The 17,569-nt window shown below is 43.0% G+C and overlaps 2 protein-coding genes across 3 annotated transcripts in view; both read right to left on the bottom strand.

Moving 5' to 3' along the window:
* Positions 1-13,785, bottom strand: part of LOC306841480 (glucosidase 2 subunit beta-like) — a 127,650-nt gene extending 113,865 nt beyond the window's left edge. For both annotated transcript variants that reach the window (XM_079371416.1, XM_079371417.1), the window contains exons 1-6: positions 13,580-13,785; positions 13,108-13,224; positions 11,660-11,755; positions 9,302-9,359; positions 8,195-8,312; positions 3,584-3,713 (exon numbers count right to left, since the gene is read on the bottom strand). In XM_079371416.1, coding sequence (XP_079227542.1) covers positions 3,584-3,713; positions 8,195-8,312; positions 9,302-9,359; positions 11,660-11,755; positions 13,108-13,224; positions 13,580-13,661 — 601 coding nt within the window. In that variant the 5' untranslated portion in view covers positions 13,662-13,785. The remainder of the gene's footprint in view (positions 1-3,583; positions 3,714-8,194; positions 8,313-9,301; positions 9,360-11,659; positions 11,756-13,107; positions 13,225-13,579) is intronic.
* A 1,125-nt stretch (positions 13,786-14,910) lies between these two features.
* On the bottom strand, positions 14,911-16,584 carry LOC306841520 (doublesex- and mab-3-related transcription factor A1-like; the record flags this gene model as incomplete). Its single annotated transcript, XM_079371453.1, has 2 exons — positions 14,911-15,858; positions 16,119-16,584. 2 exons carry the CDS (start codon positions 16,582-16,584, stop codon positions 15,107-15,109), a joined length of 1,218 nt encoding a protein of 405 aa, XP_079227579.1. The 3' UTR covers positions 14,911-15,106.
* Between the last annotated feature and the right edge of the window lie 985 nt (positions 16,585-17,569).

Here is a 17,569-nt window from a genome sequence, read left to right on the forward strand (position 1 = left end):
TTCCTAGTGCTCTGTGGATAAATGGATAGAAAAAGCAGTTGTCAAAAGATCAAACAAAGACAAGATGGTGACTCAACTGGAGAGTAACTGAGCATCACCGCTTTACACTGTGCAGGGTGAGGCTGCTAAGTCTAATGCAACGAAACAACTGAAAAGCTATTAGCCTGGTGACTACATTTCGTAACATCGGCCAATATCTGTGATAAAATGAGCCGATACCGAGAGTAAGTGGATGTGCTAATATCAGCCGATATCATTGGCTGCCTGATTAAAATCGGTCGAGCTCTATTTTTAGGGAACAAGAAAACTCAATTGAAACGTCTTCTGGGCTGAATCAAAGCTGTTCCGACTGCTGAGGCAAACCTGAAATCTCAGCAACACTTAAATGATGCCGTGTGGCGCCTCGCTGCACTCGTGTACCTTTGGAGAACACGAGTAGTGGAGAGACGGTCCGCCGCAGAAATCAGGTCAACCACTGGATTAATGATGAACTTGAGGAAATCCCCCTCAAACTGTGGATGAACCCGCAGCCAGCGGAGCTTTGCATATTTGGGCGCACCATTAAAGAGATATAAATGCAGTTTGTCTTTAGATGGGGGGGGGGGGGGGGGGTCGTATCACGTAAACATCATCAGAGGAGAAAGAGACCTCCACGTGAACCCAAAGCTTATTCAGGTTGGCAATTGGAGTTTTGTTTTTTTTCCCAAACAAGCACACGTGACCAGCTTCCTTTCTGGCTGGGGAAAGGCAAAGACTTTGTTATTCAATGAGGATTGAAGCAGAACTCCCAGCATGCTGAAGACGATGCTGTATCATACAATAATGTTCTTCATTGTCCCCTGACATTTGTCTTCGACTCTACACAAACAAAAAAAAAGCGTGAAGCTGAATGAAAAGCTGGTAAAACTATCCAATATCTTCCAAGTCCTGTAAAAACTGCAACGTTCCAATAACCTGTCCCTTACAAACTTCTCAATAAGTGTGTGTGAAGCCCCGGAGATATGTTTGAGCGACAGCAGCACTAAAAGGGAAACATAGCTCAGTATTACTTTGCAGACTCAGCTTTATGTTCATTTCTATTCGGAGACATGCCATTGACAGGTCATAAAGGGAACGAAGGAGACGTCCTTTGTTTTGACGTTCTGGTATTTAATTGAGATAAAGGACAGATTTTGTCCCCGTGAGTTCCCGTGTCGGCTGAAGATCGAGGGTGTTAGAGACCGAACAAACAACGGACAAGGAAAGTACACGCAAGAGACATTTCACGCCGTGTTGACATCGGCGCCCCGAGTGGGGAGAAAAAAAAAAGAAAAAAAGATGCGCGTTATCTCTTTGCTGATTTTTTTTTTCTGTACATGTTACAAACAGTGTTTCATGAAGAAAAAGAAAAAAGTCTATCTAAAAACCTGCTTACTGTGGATTTGTCAGGTAACATGTAACAGCTGTGACAGGCGTCGAAGCAACAGACAAGGAAAGACTGTTCTGCTTTCAGAGGTCATACAGAGGCATCCATCTTTAACTGAGTCTATGTCTTAACAGGCCATCAAGTCTGCTAGGTTTAATTACGTTTAATGAGATTTGTTGAAAATAAAGAATCCTTGTTTAAGGGGTGCAATTTCATTTAAAGAAGGAGTCAGAAGCGTTCTCTGTAAAAGTTGAATTTAGACTTAAAGAGAAGTAAGGCCACTCAATCATCACTCAGAGAGAATGTCCTCCGCCTGTCCTTGGAAGTTTCTCTCTCAGGTGCGCTTCCCACAGCCAATGAGAGCACCAGGGAGAGTTTGAATTCAACAAGTGGACAATTTAGCGAGACGTCGTTGTAGCCATAAAAAAGGGAGAAATATAGCCTCACAGTGAGGCGAGGCGAAACGCCGCGCGGATAAAGCTCGAAACCAAAACAATGGTGAAGCTTGGGTTGTCTTTCACCCTGGGGCGCAGGGTTGGTGTGCTTTTTGTTTGACAGGCAGGTGCCAAACACTGGGCGGTTAGCTTGTGCTAGCGTGCGGTAGCTTTAATTGTAGGGTGCAAACAATAAACGACGTGCACACCGCCTTTAGGAGAATGAGCCCAGGAGGACGGGCACAGGTTGAAGGTTGTGTTTACAAGCCGCAACGAACAGCTCTACTTATTCCAACTTGAAATCAGAGCATCATCTCTGAAGTATTAACTCCAAATTCAAGCACAATCTGTCACAATCTTCTGTGTAGTAACAATGACTTCTTGTTGTTTCCAGCACTTTCTGCACCTGCTGATACAGGATTGGTCAAAAAGAGTACTAAATAACTAAAACACTTCTCATACTATAATGCAGACCACTGAATTCTACATTTGAGTGTAAACAGAGAATAGAAAGAGCAATATCTCAGGGCCAAGCCGTTTGCTTTTTTCAGCTCTTTAAATGGAACCATATCATACAAAACTCGTCAACCTCGGATATTGACAAAAAGGTCTATCAGCCTATCTTTCGTAACATGTATTGTAATCATTTACAAGCAGGTCAAAGTCTCCATAAGTAGCCTCGGAAACTTTCATTCAATTCCAACCACCAACTGTTCTTCCAAGTGCATTATGAAAGCCTGGATGGATCGCCAACATGGACGAGACATGCCAACGCAACCACGGCAATGAAAATTGATGGTTGTTACAGCCTGAAGATGAGCAGTAATGGAAGTAAAGGATGACAGCCAAGAGAACGTGGTGGTGGTGTTGGTGGTGGTGGTGGTGGTGGGGGGGAGGGGGGTGGGGGACGACAGACTAGCAAAGGTCAGCTGGCACGGCGGGGAACATGATGGATGCATGCTCGGAGGAGCCGCCAAAGTCAAATGACCTTTATTGCAATCAAAACTTTGACTTGAGTGACGGATTGACACGAGACACGCAATCAATCGGTGGCATTTCAGTGGGGAATGTGAAGAGGGCATAAAAATGTGCACAAAAAGGCATTATTTGGAACAAACGCGTTCTTTTTGTTCCGATCAATAAAGGCAGATTAAAGAGACGAGAGGAACGAGCCATTCCAACATGAGAAGAAGTGTGCTTTCCTTTTCTTCTCAAAGGTGAGTGTGTTCGTGCGTTTTCCACTCCAGTCTTCACGGCATCAGTGCAAAAAGACCTTTCCCACCCATCCCCACAACTTTTCTGTACATCCTCACACGCACGTCTCGGCGTCACTTTAAATGCCGAGCCAGCCAGTGCTCGGAGCGATAAGGGAATTTTGCCTGTGAGTCATACAAGAAACGTCTCTGTGAAGGTTTGAGGGACGTTTAAAAAAAAAAAAAAAAAGGAGAGCTGTGGGACTGCAATATGCTGGAGCTCAGCACTCCTCCTGCTGGTCCATTTCTTTGAGCGGCAAAGGCATCTGTGTTTAACCCCTTATGGGCGTTTCTGATGTGCCACCATTTGTCATCCTGAATGTGCAGCCCGCGGTGCGAAGGTCAATTTACTTCAGTTCAATGTAAGGTGGAGCTGAAATAAAACGGAAGGCTGCCCTGTGGAGGCTGTAACAATAGCCTAACGATGTAGAGAATTGCTTCGAATGGAGTCCAACCAAATCGTAGCAGGTGAAAGGTGACAGGACGCTCACCTCTGTCGCTTGCCTCCAGCGCCTTCAGCGTTTGCTCTTTGAGTCTGTCGGCCTCGTGTTTCCTCCTCCGGTGTTCCTCGAGTTTGATCTGTAGGTCCTCGGCGACCTGCTGGAGGTCTCTGAGCTGAGCCTGCGGAGAGACGATGTGAAGACAAACACAACGCGAGAGATCAGAACCAACGTTATGCTTACTGGTATACGTACGTCTGTATGCACCCTTCAAAGAATCCAAGGAAACTTTGTTTGCTAAATGCTTTGTATTTTCATGTCATGCAGTCATGATTTCCAAACTCACATTCTTCCAACACTATGACTCATGACCGAGGAGCACATGTGGATTAAACTGAGAATGGACAAAGTTTTTTTGGGGGGAGGGGTTTTTTTTGCAAACCTTCATGCGCTATCCCCATTTAGACCGGCCCCCCCTAATGGGCGGCCTAGGCTACAACTTCATCCTTAAATATTGAATTTCAATCTAATGTTTAGGTGTCAAGGATGTGGAATAAATTGTACCTTCCTGACAATAAAGCCACCTAAATGAATATTAATACAGCTTTTGAAAGAGGAAAAGTGACACAGAGAGGAATTTATAGATAGTACTATAATAGTGATTTTTTTTTAGGATTAAATTTGGCTCTTTTATCTTTTTCATTCATCATTTTCTATCCGCCCCCTCAACCAACCAGAATGTGTGGGGTTTTTTTTTTTTTTTTTTAAACAGCAGCGGACTATTTAAATCACTCGCGTCAGGAGGTGTTGCTGTCAGACCAAAAAACGACAGCTTTTGACAACCTAGCACAACCTATCATCGCTCCCTGTAATGGACCAATTAATATGAAAGCAGCAGACACGCCGTGTGTGTGCGTGTGTGTGCGTGTGTGTGTGCGTGTGTGTGCATGTGTGTGTGCGTGTGTGTGCGTGTGTGTGTGTCAATACTGCCTCATCTCTCCTCAGAGACTCTCATAAAGCAGTGATGGATTCTGCTCGCTGTGGACAGGGATGACTAACTTTCTAGGACACGTTGCTTGCTTAGCCACCTTCAGTTTGCCGCAGTGATTTATGGACTCCATTTTAAGAGTACCAGAAGGTATTTACTTGGGAATAACACCCAGAACATGTTAAAGGATTTAGGTTTGTAACAAGGAACTAAAAGCTAAACCATGTTTGTTGTTTCCCATGAACTCCGTACAAAGATCGGAACATTTTCTGGTTACATCATTTGTATTAAATATCCAGAAATGCTCCAGATGATGCTAACGCATTACAGACAGCTATCTCCATCCCTTGTTTACTTAAATGTTTACTTACTGACCTCACGCAGATCAATGACTGGACTTTACTCTCACATCAGGAAGGAATACAAACAAAGCTCAAAGGTAAAAGAGCCTTATAAAGGACAGACTATTAGCTAACACTGCACACCCCTCCTACTTTTAAATGTACATTCAAAGCGGGACAATCAACAGAAACATAATGACAAAACTCCTGAAGGAGGATCTTATTGAATACCAATTTGTATTCCATTAACAGCCGCATGCTTATTTCCGTGCAGCACACAGTGCTGACTTGCTTTCATTGTATAAATGCTTTTTTTTTTTAATATGATTTAAAGCTTCCTAGCATCCTGTGTCTCTGACAGCACATTCTTCTATAACCCCTGTACCTCACAGGGAGTTCACTTTTGAGTCATTGTGTTAGGTTTTCCGAAGACGAAGCCCCCCAAGGTAACCCCGCCGTATCAAAAAAGGCGTGCTGAGACGATGTGCAGCGCAGCTGGGGGGGGGGGGGGATGACGCTTCAGCCTCGATCTGCCAATCAGCTGCCACAGAAAAAGGACATAAAAGAGGGAGGAATGAGAACACAAAAGGAAAGAAAAGAAGAAAAGGGAAGGTGCATCCTCGGAGAACGTCGGCTGGCGTATCAGGCGTGTGAGCGTGCGCGTGCGACAAAAAAGTGGCCTTCAATCAAAAACGTCTCAAATAAGCAGCATCTTAAACTGCATTTCATTACAGGCATCTTCAAATGCCTTCCCTTCAAAGACGGCGTTTTAAAGTGCTTCCAAATACTCTGCAGTGAAGCAAATTCTTCCAACGCCGTGTTAAAGTAGACCCTTAAGAATCCTAACACCTCGAATGATCCTTACGACACGTCAAAACGCACGCACTACACATCCTCTGTATGTGTGCAACGTGCTGCACTGGACCTTCGGAAAATGTGTAGCGAGGGCAGCTTGTGTTTCCTAAGTGAAAATAATGAGGCTACTGAAGCAGTAAATATAACTCGCAAACATCTGAAGAGATCCTCAGCCACCAATTTCACCAATTCAATTTGCACCAAACTCCAGGGCTGCAAGCTTCTAATTTGGTCTCGCACTTGTTGAACTAAACGTGCAAACGGAGAGCAGGGGAGGAACTGTGAAGTGGCTGCTGCTTATTTTGGAGCTTTTGGAAAGGAGCGCGTTGACCCAAGATGGGCTCAAAAACACTCGGGTACTTTTTTTTCCCCCGTGTCGATTCAACCTAAACCATTCCCCCTCCTTGCTACAACGACGCAATTCAAAGTGCTTCACGCAACACGTCCGAAGCATCATGACAGGGAAGAAAAGACAAAATGAAAATAGAACATTTTAAAAACGCTGAAATCGTTCACATTTAAAATGTGTTCAAGTAAAATTTAACTGTTGAAAAAAAAAAAAAAGAAAAAAAAAAAAGAAAACGGCTTTTTCGATGATTTTACTTAAAAAAAATTATATAGGCTTGTAATTGCTCATTATTGGCTTGTCTAGATTTTTCTTTTTCAATAGTGGAAGACACCTGCGGAAAGAGACATGTTTACAATTTGTAACAGATATGGGGCCATGACTTGGGAAACTTTTTTGGAAAAAAAAAACCTGGAGGAGGAATTTAATTGTTGTATAATGTCCTCCAGGTTTATAAGGTTGATTTGATTCAATTGCGTCGTGTTGTTTAAATTGGTTTTAAATGGACACAGCACATGTCCTGATCCTGATGTTGAGTCACTGACATTTTGTCTAATTTTCTGGATTTTTTTTCAGTGAAGAAGGTGGAAAATGTATTACAGGCCCTGGTGGAATGAAATTCAGCTGCTACCGACACAGGAGGGTTTGTTAGCCTGTCCACAGTAGCAAACAAGGCGTGAGCATTATTATTGTTTTTGGTGATGATGTCGGAGAAAAAGGATTGCCTCAGTTGTGAATTATAAATGTGAAAAGAGGGAAAGCGTGCTAAATATTTAGCATGATGACAGGGAACTACAACCTTTCTAGTAAGAGACTTTAAAGTAGTCAATTAAAACACTGACAGTAAGGAGTTCAGTACATTTCAAAAGGGTTTTTCTGCATGACTTGGAGCTATAGAATAGAGAGTGACTCATGTTGATGTGTCACAAACCACCTTCGCAGCAGGCAGCGTCTGATGATGGAAACGCCTTTAAGCAGCAGATGCCAGGAACACGTATTGTCAAAACAATATCACCGGGCGCAAGCTGCTCATTTAGAGCGATACTCGCCGCACAACACGTGTAAAAGCAAATTAACCTCCGCGTCCCCCATCAATCAAAGTGTGTGTGCAGGCGAGCCAGGTAACAACGCCGCAGAGACTGAGTGGCAGAGCACCGAGGCCCGGGTGAAAAGTTAATTAAATCTATTGAGAATAACTGAAACACTGTCTTTACACTGGAGGGGGGGGAAGTTGTTTGTTTGTGTTTTTTTATGATAATTTGAGAGGCGTTCTGACTTCATTTAGAACAATTCATTTTACAAAATGAGGCTGTAGACAAATTATGATTCCTGTAGGCGCTGCAGTATAAGAGGTGATTGGAGCGTCTTGTTGTTGGTGTCCATGAAACGCTGCATCATGCTGGATTTCTGTTTTCGTGTCGTCCCCGGTTTTTCTCTCGTCTGTTATCTTCTCACCTCTTTCACGTCCCTGTCTTGGGGAAGTCAAAGTGTTTCCGCGCCTCTGATTTAAAAGAGCGTCCTCAACTTCTCAAACCTTGCTCTGCAGCTGCTGACGCTCCCCATACTATTCCTTTTCATTACGTCTCACCTCGACGGTTTCCAAAACAGCCAGTGTTTCAAAATGCTTCCCCGCCAACAAACCCCGTCCAGGGGGCTGCAGCCTGAGTTCAAGCTAGCTAGCGTTAGCTTGTTTATTCTTCGTCTAGAAACCCTTCTAGTTTGTTTGGTTTTTAAAGAGTGAGTTATTTATCTTCCAATGTCTCAAAACAAACTGTACTTCCCCTCATTAAAGAAACTTCAGACTAAATGGCTGTAGTCGCTATTTTTTTGCAGCATGATAGGCTGTTAGGTAGACCAAATAAATGTAGCCTATTTCCCTAATTACATTGTTTTATGGCCCAGTTCTAACAAAAGGCCCCAAAGACTTTAAATAACCGACCTAATGAACTGAGAGTATGTTTTGTTCAGGTGAAATCCAAAGTCTGGAAAGCAGTATGAAAAAAAAAAGAAGTGTTCTTTCTCACAACAGGAACAAGATAAAGCTTTTGAGGTAAGACCCTGATGCCTCTCTCTCTCTCCTGTTCCTGCTGCACGTCACAGTGCAGTCGTTCCTCGGGCAGAATACCGTGTACCTGTTTCTCCCTCCAGAGCAGCACTCCCTCCTCAATCAGCTGCTGCTTGAGCTGCAAACCCTCATCCAAGGTCCTCATCTGGCCCTCCACGTACGCTCTCTCTTGCTGTCCCAGATTCCTGCAAGGGGGGGGGGGGGGGGGGGGGGGGGGAGCAGAGGATGTGTGGACCCGTCATTACAGAGAAGAAGAAGAAGAAAAAAAAAAAAAACTTCGACCACCCCTGCTGCGGCCGTTCTGATGGTGCAATCCAATTTTTTAAGGGCCCACAATGCAGCAGGAATCCAAATGGGAGAAATAGAAGAGTAAATAAGACGGGGGCTGATGCTCTGCGGCTGCACTAAATTGTTTTTGAAGTCTGGCAAACTCAATATGAGTGTGGACCTTGTGAAAACATAATGAGATATACTCTGCTTATATGTGATTTTGGGCTGAAACGCACTGAATGAAATAAAAATAGAACTGTAAAGAAAAGAAAAGGGTTACTGTCGAAGATGTTACATTCAGACAGCAGACTGTGTTTCAGCATCGTCTTATGACCAATCTCAGAGAAGATAATAAATGTGGCCTGGCAGGAGCTCGGGTTCGTTTCTATCCACAGACCAAGCGTCGATGCAAAATGTAATTCACATCCTGTAGAATCTAAACGATCAGCATGAAAACATCTCTAAAAACAATCTGAGGCCTGAATAGAGAATAGAGAATGTAATGAAGTGGTGAGTCAGTTCTATCTCTGTCAGGATCAACTCTTCAATACGACTGTGTGATGCATATGCATGACAAGAACTGGTCTGAACTGCATCGAGTTTGGAATCATAGTGACACCATGCCCCCTGGTGGCACAGAGAATGACTCACTATCCCATGAATGGAGCAAGTTTACACTCCAGCACACAGATATGTCAAAAAAAAAAAAAAAGCTCCCCGAGTTAAAGAAAAGGTACGTTTAACACGTTTGCCCAAAATGTTCTGTTAGACAGACTTTTTTTTTTAAATACTCCTAGGATATTTTATTCTTTCTCCATGTGTGGGCCTTCAATAACATATTTGGAGACACAAATCTGCATGTGTTATTTTATAAATATTGAATCTCAGTTTTGATTCAACTGACCAGCAAGTGTTCTGGCAGCGAGCGTGGCTGTTGTATTCATCTGAAGCATCGCAGCAATCTGGCAACGGGATCCGGGAGGAACCGATCCAATGCACATGCAAGACAGAACAGAGGAAGATGATCAGCAGGAAGAGGTGAGCAGCAATATGCTGCTCATGAACGCAGTCACTTATAAATAGTTAGGAAAAGGAGAGAATCACAGGTTGGAGTCGATTAAATAATAATCATGAAAAAACACATTTTGAATCCAGACGATAATCAGTGATAATAAAGATTTGATCTGTTGCTGTCAAATATGGACATAAACTGTTTTTTTGTGTTGAATAGATCATGTGGGTATGTTATCTTGTGCTGTGGAAAAATATAAAAATCCTTTTTCAGTATTTTCTGACAGGAAAACAAGCACAAGCCTTGTTCTGTCAAAGTGGAGCTTCACTGAGTCTCACCAAGTCACAAGTTAAACATCTTTTTTCATCCCGTCAGAAACCTTAAACTATAAAAAGGGACGACTATGCTATCCATTTTATCCATAGACTGTAGCTGAGCCTATGCTATTACACCTTGCCCGCCTTTCAATCACGTTGTCAGTATATGTACAAGCTAGGCTAAGTGGACGCTACCTGTTAGCACTATAGTCTAACACTCTATTCTTGATCTAAGCACCAACTCTTAGACTGCATATGAAAGTGAAAGTTCCTGCTTGGTTGTGAAGTAAAGTGAAGTAAATGTCAAAGTGCATTAAACCTCCATTCTTTCTAATGACCAGCAGAGGGCGACTTCACTAGTTGCTACATGAAATCTGGTCCTATAAAATGTGTAGACCATGAAAAAACAATCAAACATAGAAGCAGTCTCAGTGACATCATCTATTGGTTTTTAAAGTGGCGCTTGGAAGCCTAATGATGGCGGTAGATGCTTTCTCAACCAAGCTTTTGGACAGTCAGATCAGCCATGCCTCAAATCATGTCAAAATATATGAATAATCCCAGTGAGTTCATTTAATAAGATGACTGAGTCATTAAAGATGAACCTCCAGTATATTGTATACCAATATAGACATGAGCTATTTAGACCAGTAAACATGTTCATTTCAAAACAGACTTCCAGGGATACTGCAGTGAGCCCCAAGTGGACATCCTAGGAACTGCATGTTTTTTGCTCTTCATAGCCTTGGCCTTGTTTTTAAACCTGAGGTTGCCCCTCTATAAAACCACGTGATAAAATGACCCCACTATTCTCTCGGTCACACTTTCTGGTGATTTCTTTCACAATGAAAGACAGGTTTTTATAAGCGCATGATGTCACGTCTCTTTTCGTTGGTTTTGGGGGCCTCTCCACATCATCCACTTACAGGATCAGATCTATGGTGTTCTATAAGAGCTCAGAAGAAGGCACAGTGTGATACTTCTCAATTATCCCGAAGCCTAATGGTAGCCACTGAGAGAGCCTAGGACGGGCCAATAAAATGTCTCAACAACCAGAAGGAGAAGAGGAAAGGAGGGATGTGTTAGATTTTAAAGTGGCTCTATTCGAGGCAGGAAAGGTGTGGGAAGACAGGACGAGGGAGCCTTTGAGGAATATTCCACCACTGCTCCTCTTTCATTCTCCAAGCCTTCATTTTTTTTTTTTTTGTCAGCAGCGATGGTTACGTGCCGCCTAACGCTGCAGAAAGCACCGGTGACGGAGCGTCGATGTCAACAACAGAACGTATTGATTTTATTTTATTTTTTTCCAAAGCGCAGAGCCAGCAGAGAACAAAAGTGGACAAGAAAGAAGGGCTGAATAACTATCTGATTAGGCATAGACTGTGGCTGACTTTTTCTTTTTTTTTTTTTTACAAGACAGAATAGAGAGCAGCCTTGGGAAGAGGACAGGATGCTTTTCAAGAAGACTTGTGTGCGGAGAGTTCACATCGGCATGTGTGCGTTACACAGCCATGTTTTGTTTGCTGTGTCTTCTTCATCTGTTTGTTTGTACGTCTTAAGGAGTGACAGTTTGTACACCAACACGTCAGCTTCTTGGAAATAATGTGAAAATATGAATTCTGCTCCGTGTTTGCAAAGCACACAAACGGCGCAGGAGCGAAGAGACAACTTTGAACCTGGTACGAAAAAAAAAGGAACAACTTTCATTAAAAATTCAACTCATCAAGAACGCCAGGAGTTTGCATGTACGCTCGAGTGCACTCGTCATCAAACCTTCCCACCTGCTTTTTCAAACCAATAAAAAGGTACAGGTTGTCATTCTTCACGGATAAAAGCAAGAGGGAAACATTGTTGATCATTTTCATCACTTCAGAAGGTTGTGTCAGGAGCATTTCTTTTCCTATTCAGTATAATGAATGAAGAAAGGCCTTACCACAGATGCCGTCATTGACTCGTGATGATGGGATGTAGTGTGGGCGGAAGCTCAGGTTGGTGCAGTAGAATCGACCACGAGGACACGCAGAGGTGCCTACAGGAGGGGGGGGGGGGGGGGGGGGGACAGGAGCGGAGGTCAGCACTGTCTCATAAACGAAGGAGACTTTCACAGACGAAGGTGACGACGAGTCTGTTCTGTTCCCACTATTCTCAAAAGTCTTGCACAAGTGTGCGTCGGACCTCGCCAGTGCGAGGTGGAGTTAGCAGTCTGAAGACTGCTGAAGAGTTTGTGTGTGTAATGTAATACTTTCAAAAACAAACAACCAGGGAGGAGATGGACTGTTTTCATATTGTTCTTTGAAGCCTTTCACAGCCGTCAACGTGATGCGTTTTGACCAAGCGGTAACAGCACACAGGTTGCAGGTGCCTTTGTTAACAGTTTGCAGGCAAACTTTTCAGGATAAGCAGAACAGGAGACGGTTTCAGGAGAGTTTTGGCTCGAACGCAAACAGACGTCCGGGCAGGTCGTCGACATCGCCTCAAGAACAAAGTCCATCGCAGCTGCTTTGAATTCGTTCACTTCCAGAGCACTCCGAGGTGCCCATGAGCAAGGCCTAAAACACACAACTGCTCGGGCACGCTATCACACGCAGCCACACACTCCGACATCTCTCCATCAGTGCAGGTCCATTAGAAATCAACACAAGGTTCTTGTGCCCTCCATAGGAACCTGTTAGTGCATGTCTGTGTATTTTCATACTGTGTGTGTGTGTGTGTGTGTGTGTGTGTGTGTGTGTGTGTGTGTATTTTCATACTGTGTGTGTGTAGCCTGTCTTAATTACTGAGTGAAAATGTTACATTTCCGCTCAGGGACTAAAAAGTGCATCTAGATAATGTCATGTAAATCAAGATGAAATCTCGGTAATATAACACAAACGCTTCGTTATCATTGACTTTTGATTAAATTAAATCTATCAGCTTTTGAGAAACCAAGTTCATAACAGTGCTTAAACCAATGATAGTGGCACAGCATAAAGGCGTGACTTATGAGACGGTGAAACAGCAGGAGCCACAGAGCACATACTTCAGATGCCAAATACACTGGAATAGAATATTTCTGCCCACCCTCGTTTTTTTTAAACCCTATTATTTTCGCAATTCGGGGTTAAGCGTCTTGCCCAAGGGCACATCGGACATGTTGCTCGCAGGAGCTGGGGATCGAACCCTCGATCTTCCACCATGTGTGTATGTGGAGTGGGGGCAGTTGATGTGTTGTTGTTAAAGTCTGAATAGCCTTAGGTAGGTCAAGTCAAATATTGTTGTATTTATCGTACAGAAAGCCTGAATTCAGTAATTATTAACAGTGCACAGCTGTTGACTCAGTTTGTTGACATTAGATAAACAAACACTCACTTGCTTGTGCTTTTGCTTATTATTATTTTTTACCTGGTTCATCAGAGCCATCTTCACAGTCACAGTAGTCATCGTTCACCTGCTCAAACGGGATTATTTTGGATCCATCAATGCACAGAAAGGATTTCTTCTCCTTGTAGAAACGCTTATCTGTGACACACAGAAATGCAAATCAAATCAAAACAAAACAAATAAATAAAGCAGGAGCAGAACGACAAAGTGCATCTGCAGTACTAATGTTTCATTAAAAGCTCAGTGCACAGAGTCACTCAAAAAATACTTCCAAACAAATATAAGTCGTGCATTATTGCTACTACCTTCATTACACTTTCTATGTATTTCTCGGCAGTAACAACTACATGTCGTGGTGTCAACCTGGTGCAGATGTTTAGCATGTTGTCTGTGATGGAGTTTATGAGTTGTTCAGGTTTTAGCATGTAACACCATGTAGTGTTTGACTGAAGGAGGATGATAGATACTTAGCCTTCAGCTAGCTCAAACTTACAGGACGAAGATATTCCTCTTATTTTCCGCGAGTCTACGAAACCACAGCAAACGACAGCGACGACAATGATGTGGAGACGCATGACAAGGAGCAGTTTTGTAAACTGGTGCCTTCCCTACTCACAATATCCCGCTCAAAGCGTTTTCAAACTCATTATACTGCGTCCAACATTAAACTGTCCCTATCCGCACTTCCTGAAACATGCGGTCACGTGACGCTGCTTTAGACCTGTCATTGGTTCGCACTCGAGCTGCATGTGGTTCTTTGACCAATCATGAGTGAGAATAGCTTGCCGAGGCGGAGACAGAAAAACAGTTATTCGGCTTCTGGGTTTTTTAAAAACAGAAAATGCACATTGTAGGTTATTCAGTTTCAACAGTATTTACCGTTAATGCTTTATAAATTTAGATGTACTTTGCTTCAGGTGTTTTGAATAGTGTTAATTAACATGACAGATGGTCTTTGTTTATAGATGCCACAAAAAGAGACTATAAACATATTCCCAAAGCTATAAACATATTCCCAAAAGCATGATTTACTAAAACATAGACCGACAGATAAATGAACATACCAAATGAAGTAGGCTATTGATATGTGTTACAATCATGGGTACAATGTGTAGGTGGACTATTCTACCGAACAGGTACAAAGTGAGGTGGGGGGCTTTTTTACATTTTTTTCAAATTTGTTCCCAAAACTTTGTCTCCAAATATATAAAACAGTATCTGAAGTACACATAATCATTAAAAGAACCAACAACTTTTATATTGTATTTTCAGACTGTTTTGAAAAGTTTTTCCTCTCCCTAAAATTTGTCACTACCAAAACAAAGTATTAAACTATGATAAACAATCTGTTCCTCAACCTGTATCAAAACATTTCTGTATAGTCATTAAATCTTTAGCCATAGTTTACATCAGAACATCCCTCCAGAGTACACTGTTGACAACACAACTAAGCAATTGTCACTGTCTTATTTATACACAATGACACAAGGACTTGTGATGGCACTAACATGTTCATTGACACATATTTACTTTTTAGAGTTGAACTAAGGATTCTGAGCGAGAGAATGATGTTTGCAAGTATGGTTCTTGCTATTTGTATGAATTCTTCTGAGAAATGCACTTGCTTTGCAAATGTCGAGGATGATTAGAGAAATGTACCAAAGCGACTGAAAAAAAACTGTAATATTAATTCATAACATGCCTTACATTGGGAATATTACAAACACGTGTTTTAGGCTATGTACTGTATGTATGTTTATTTAGACAGACAGACAGACAGACAGACAGACAGACATTACACAGAAGCAATGATACAAAAAGAAACACTATTTAATAGCTTTATTTATGAAACATACACAGTCTTTACAACATGTCAGTAAACTAAAAAAAAGTCCTTACTTATAAAGGAAATTGCGGGCATACGGTCATTAGAAACGTAATGAGGCACTTTCAATCATGAATTATAGCTAAACTGGAAGGACAATTTATTATAACAATTAAATTATTCATGTCTAGTTTGTCATTTGTCCGTGTTAAGTCGTGTGTAAAGACCTGCATTGCACAGTGACTCTTTGCTCTGGAGGTAAGCAAGGTCTCGGATCATGCTTGGGAAGGAGTATGAGTCCAAAGGTGGACGCAGTGGAAACACTGGCATCAATCCAGATGTCATGTATGGTGACATAAAACCTGCCATAGCACCGTTTGGGGAGGAATATGCCATGCGCAGAGGGCTGACGCCGAGGCGAGGCCCGAGGCCGTACATACTGTCTCCCCCTGCGGGCGTTGGTGGCATGTTGAGTGGAGAGAAAGCTGACTTGTTCCCCAGAGCACTGAGCGCTCCAGGAAACCCAGCGGAAGCTCTGGGGACATCAGAGTCCGTTTTGTTTTCTTTGGAGCTTAGGACCAGTTCAATGGACCTGACAATGTCCCCTTTGCACGTTCTCACCATAGACTCCAGCATGTCCCGCGTCTGGTTGGGGAATATCCTGGCCATGATGTCAGTGGGATCCCGTTCCAAGCTCGGATAGTCTCTAGGTTTCTCCGACTCACTGCCTGACTCCGGATCCGAAGAGGAAGGTGACCTCGGTGGACTTTGTGATTGATCGAACACTGGGGACGGACTCGCGCTGTTATCAGTTAATGACATGGGGATGTCGCTGTTGGGAGACAGATCCTTTTTGTCGTCGGGAGATGTGAGACGTGCGATGTGGGGAGCATAGAGGGGTCGACCCATGAATCCGTTATAAAAGTTGTACTTGCACTGTTTGTCATCTAAAATTAAAAGAAAAAAAAACAAGTGAGAAATTGGTGATTACATTATTTTTACGCATGTGTGCACAAAACGCTGTGCGTAAAAGCGTAAAACTGCCATATTTAACTAATTATATGCTATTATAGACGATGTGTTGGTAATTGATAACACTTCAACATAATTTCGGTACTTAATATTCAATTTCATGGTTAAATTGTTTTTGTGCAGGGATGAATGAGGTGAATATTCTCAGTATCTTCACATTTGCAATATAACTCACCATCTTTTCGGTTTTCGCCTCCAAAAACATCAAAACTTGCAGATGTTGGAGCGTTGCAAGTTGCTGCTGGCATCACGGGTCCTACGGTAGACCCCTGAGGAATGCCGGCCTCTGAGCCGGGGTACAACAGCCGGAGTTCCCGGGCCTCGCTCTCCTCCTGTGCTTGTTGCCTTCTCAGCGCCACCTGAGCGGCCATGACGCGTTGCCTTTCCGCTATCAGGGTGCACTTTGCGCATACGCAGTCTCTCCAGCGGCAGAAGCGCTTGTGACCTTTGAGCGCGGATACTACCCCGTGATTTCTGCATCTAGCGCACTTAGGCGTGCGCGGATAACCCCTCTCTAATGCAGGGTTACAGGCCCGGAGGAAGAGGGGTGGGGGGCGCAGGAGGGAAGGGGGCACCTGCAAACCACCGAGCGGGTTGGCGGTGTGCCCGGGCATGCCAAGCGGTCTTATCCTGCTGTCCATTCCCAAGAAGTCTTGCCGTCAGATATAGTTAATCGAGTGTAGTCATTCAATGGATGTGGCCTTCTCTAGGTGCGTCTCCCAACTGACGCTGGCACCCTGAACCCGCGCGCCTTAAGTGTCTCCTCTCCAGGTGGTTTGACATGAAATACAACACCCTCGTCACACCCCTTTCCGCTCCAACCACTCCAATACACTAGCATGTTTATTTGTATCCCGGGTGAATAGTGGGCTAATATGATGCAATTGAGCCCACATGTGCAGTTTCCAGCAACACCAGACTTCAATTGAACTTTTTCTGTCATGATTTAGTCATTCCATTCAAAATTATATTTAGGTTTTGATTGCCCTGAGATGTACTTTTTGCATTGAAAGAAAAATAGATTAAAAAAAACATTAATTTGTTATGAAAGAAAAACATGTTGCCTCAGGTCAAACAGATACAATGACCTCCCTACAGAGCAACGCATATTCAGTATTAGGATGTTTCTTAACACAACAATAGCCCTAATGGTCCCAAAGGCAACATGTAATTATCTACCTGGTTATTCTGTCAAACAAATTACCCAGACAAAAGACCCATCTGCCAACAAACACCCAGCAAGACTGGTGGATAACTAATCACACCTTGTCACATGTTTCATCCATTTCTCTGCATTCAAACAGGATCCAGTTACATGCAGCAGATTGCCTTACCCGCATTATATGGAAAACAGCTTAATGTTACAAACACAGTGGCAGTCACCAAGGAAACACAGCTAAACACGGTCACTTGTGTATGCCTTTTTTTTTTTTTTATCTCAGATGTGAGGTGAAAACATATTAAGATATAACTTGTATATACAATGTGTGCAAAGACATCTTCCTTTTTCGTCTGTACATGTAAGGCTTCAGTGGCTTCTCTGGATTCCCTGTAGTTCTGACTGCACTCGACTATTGATGAATAATGAATGTAGGTTAAAAAGGCAGAGAGGATGGAAGCACTAAA

This window comes from Symphodus melops (assembly GCF_947650265.1).
Source record: "Symphodus melops genome assembly, chromosome: 20".
Taxonomy (NCBI): domain Eukaryota; kingdom Metazoa; phylum Chordata; class Actinopteri; order Labriformes; family Labridae; genus Symphodus; species Symphodus melops.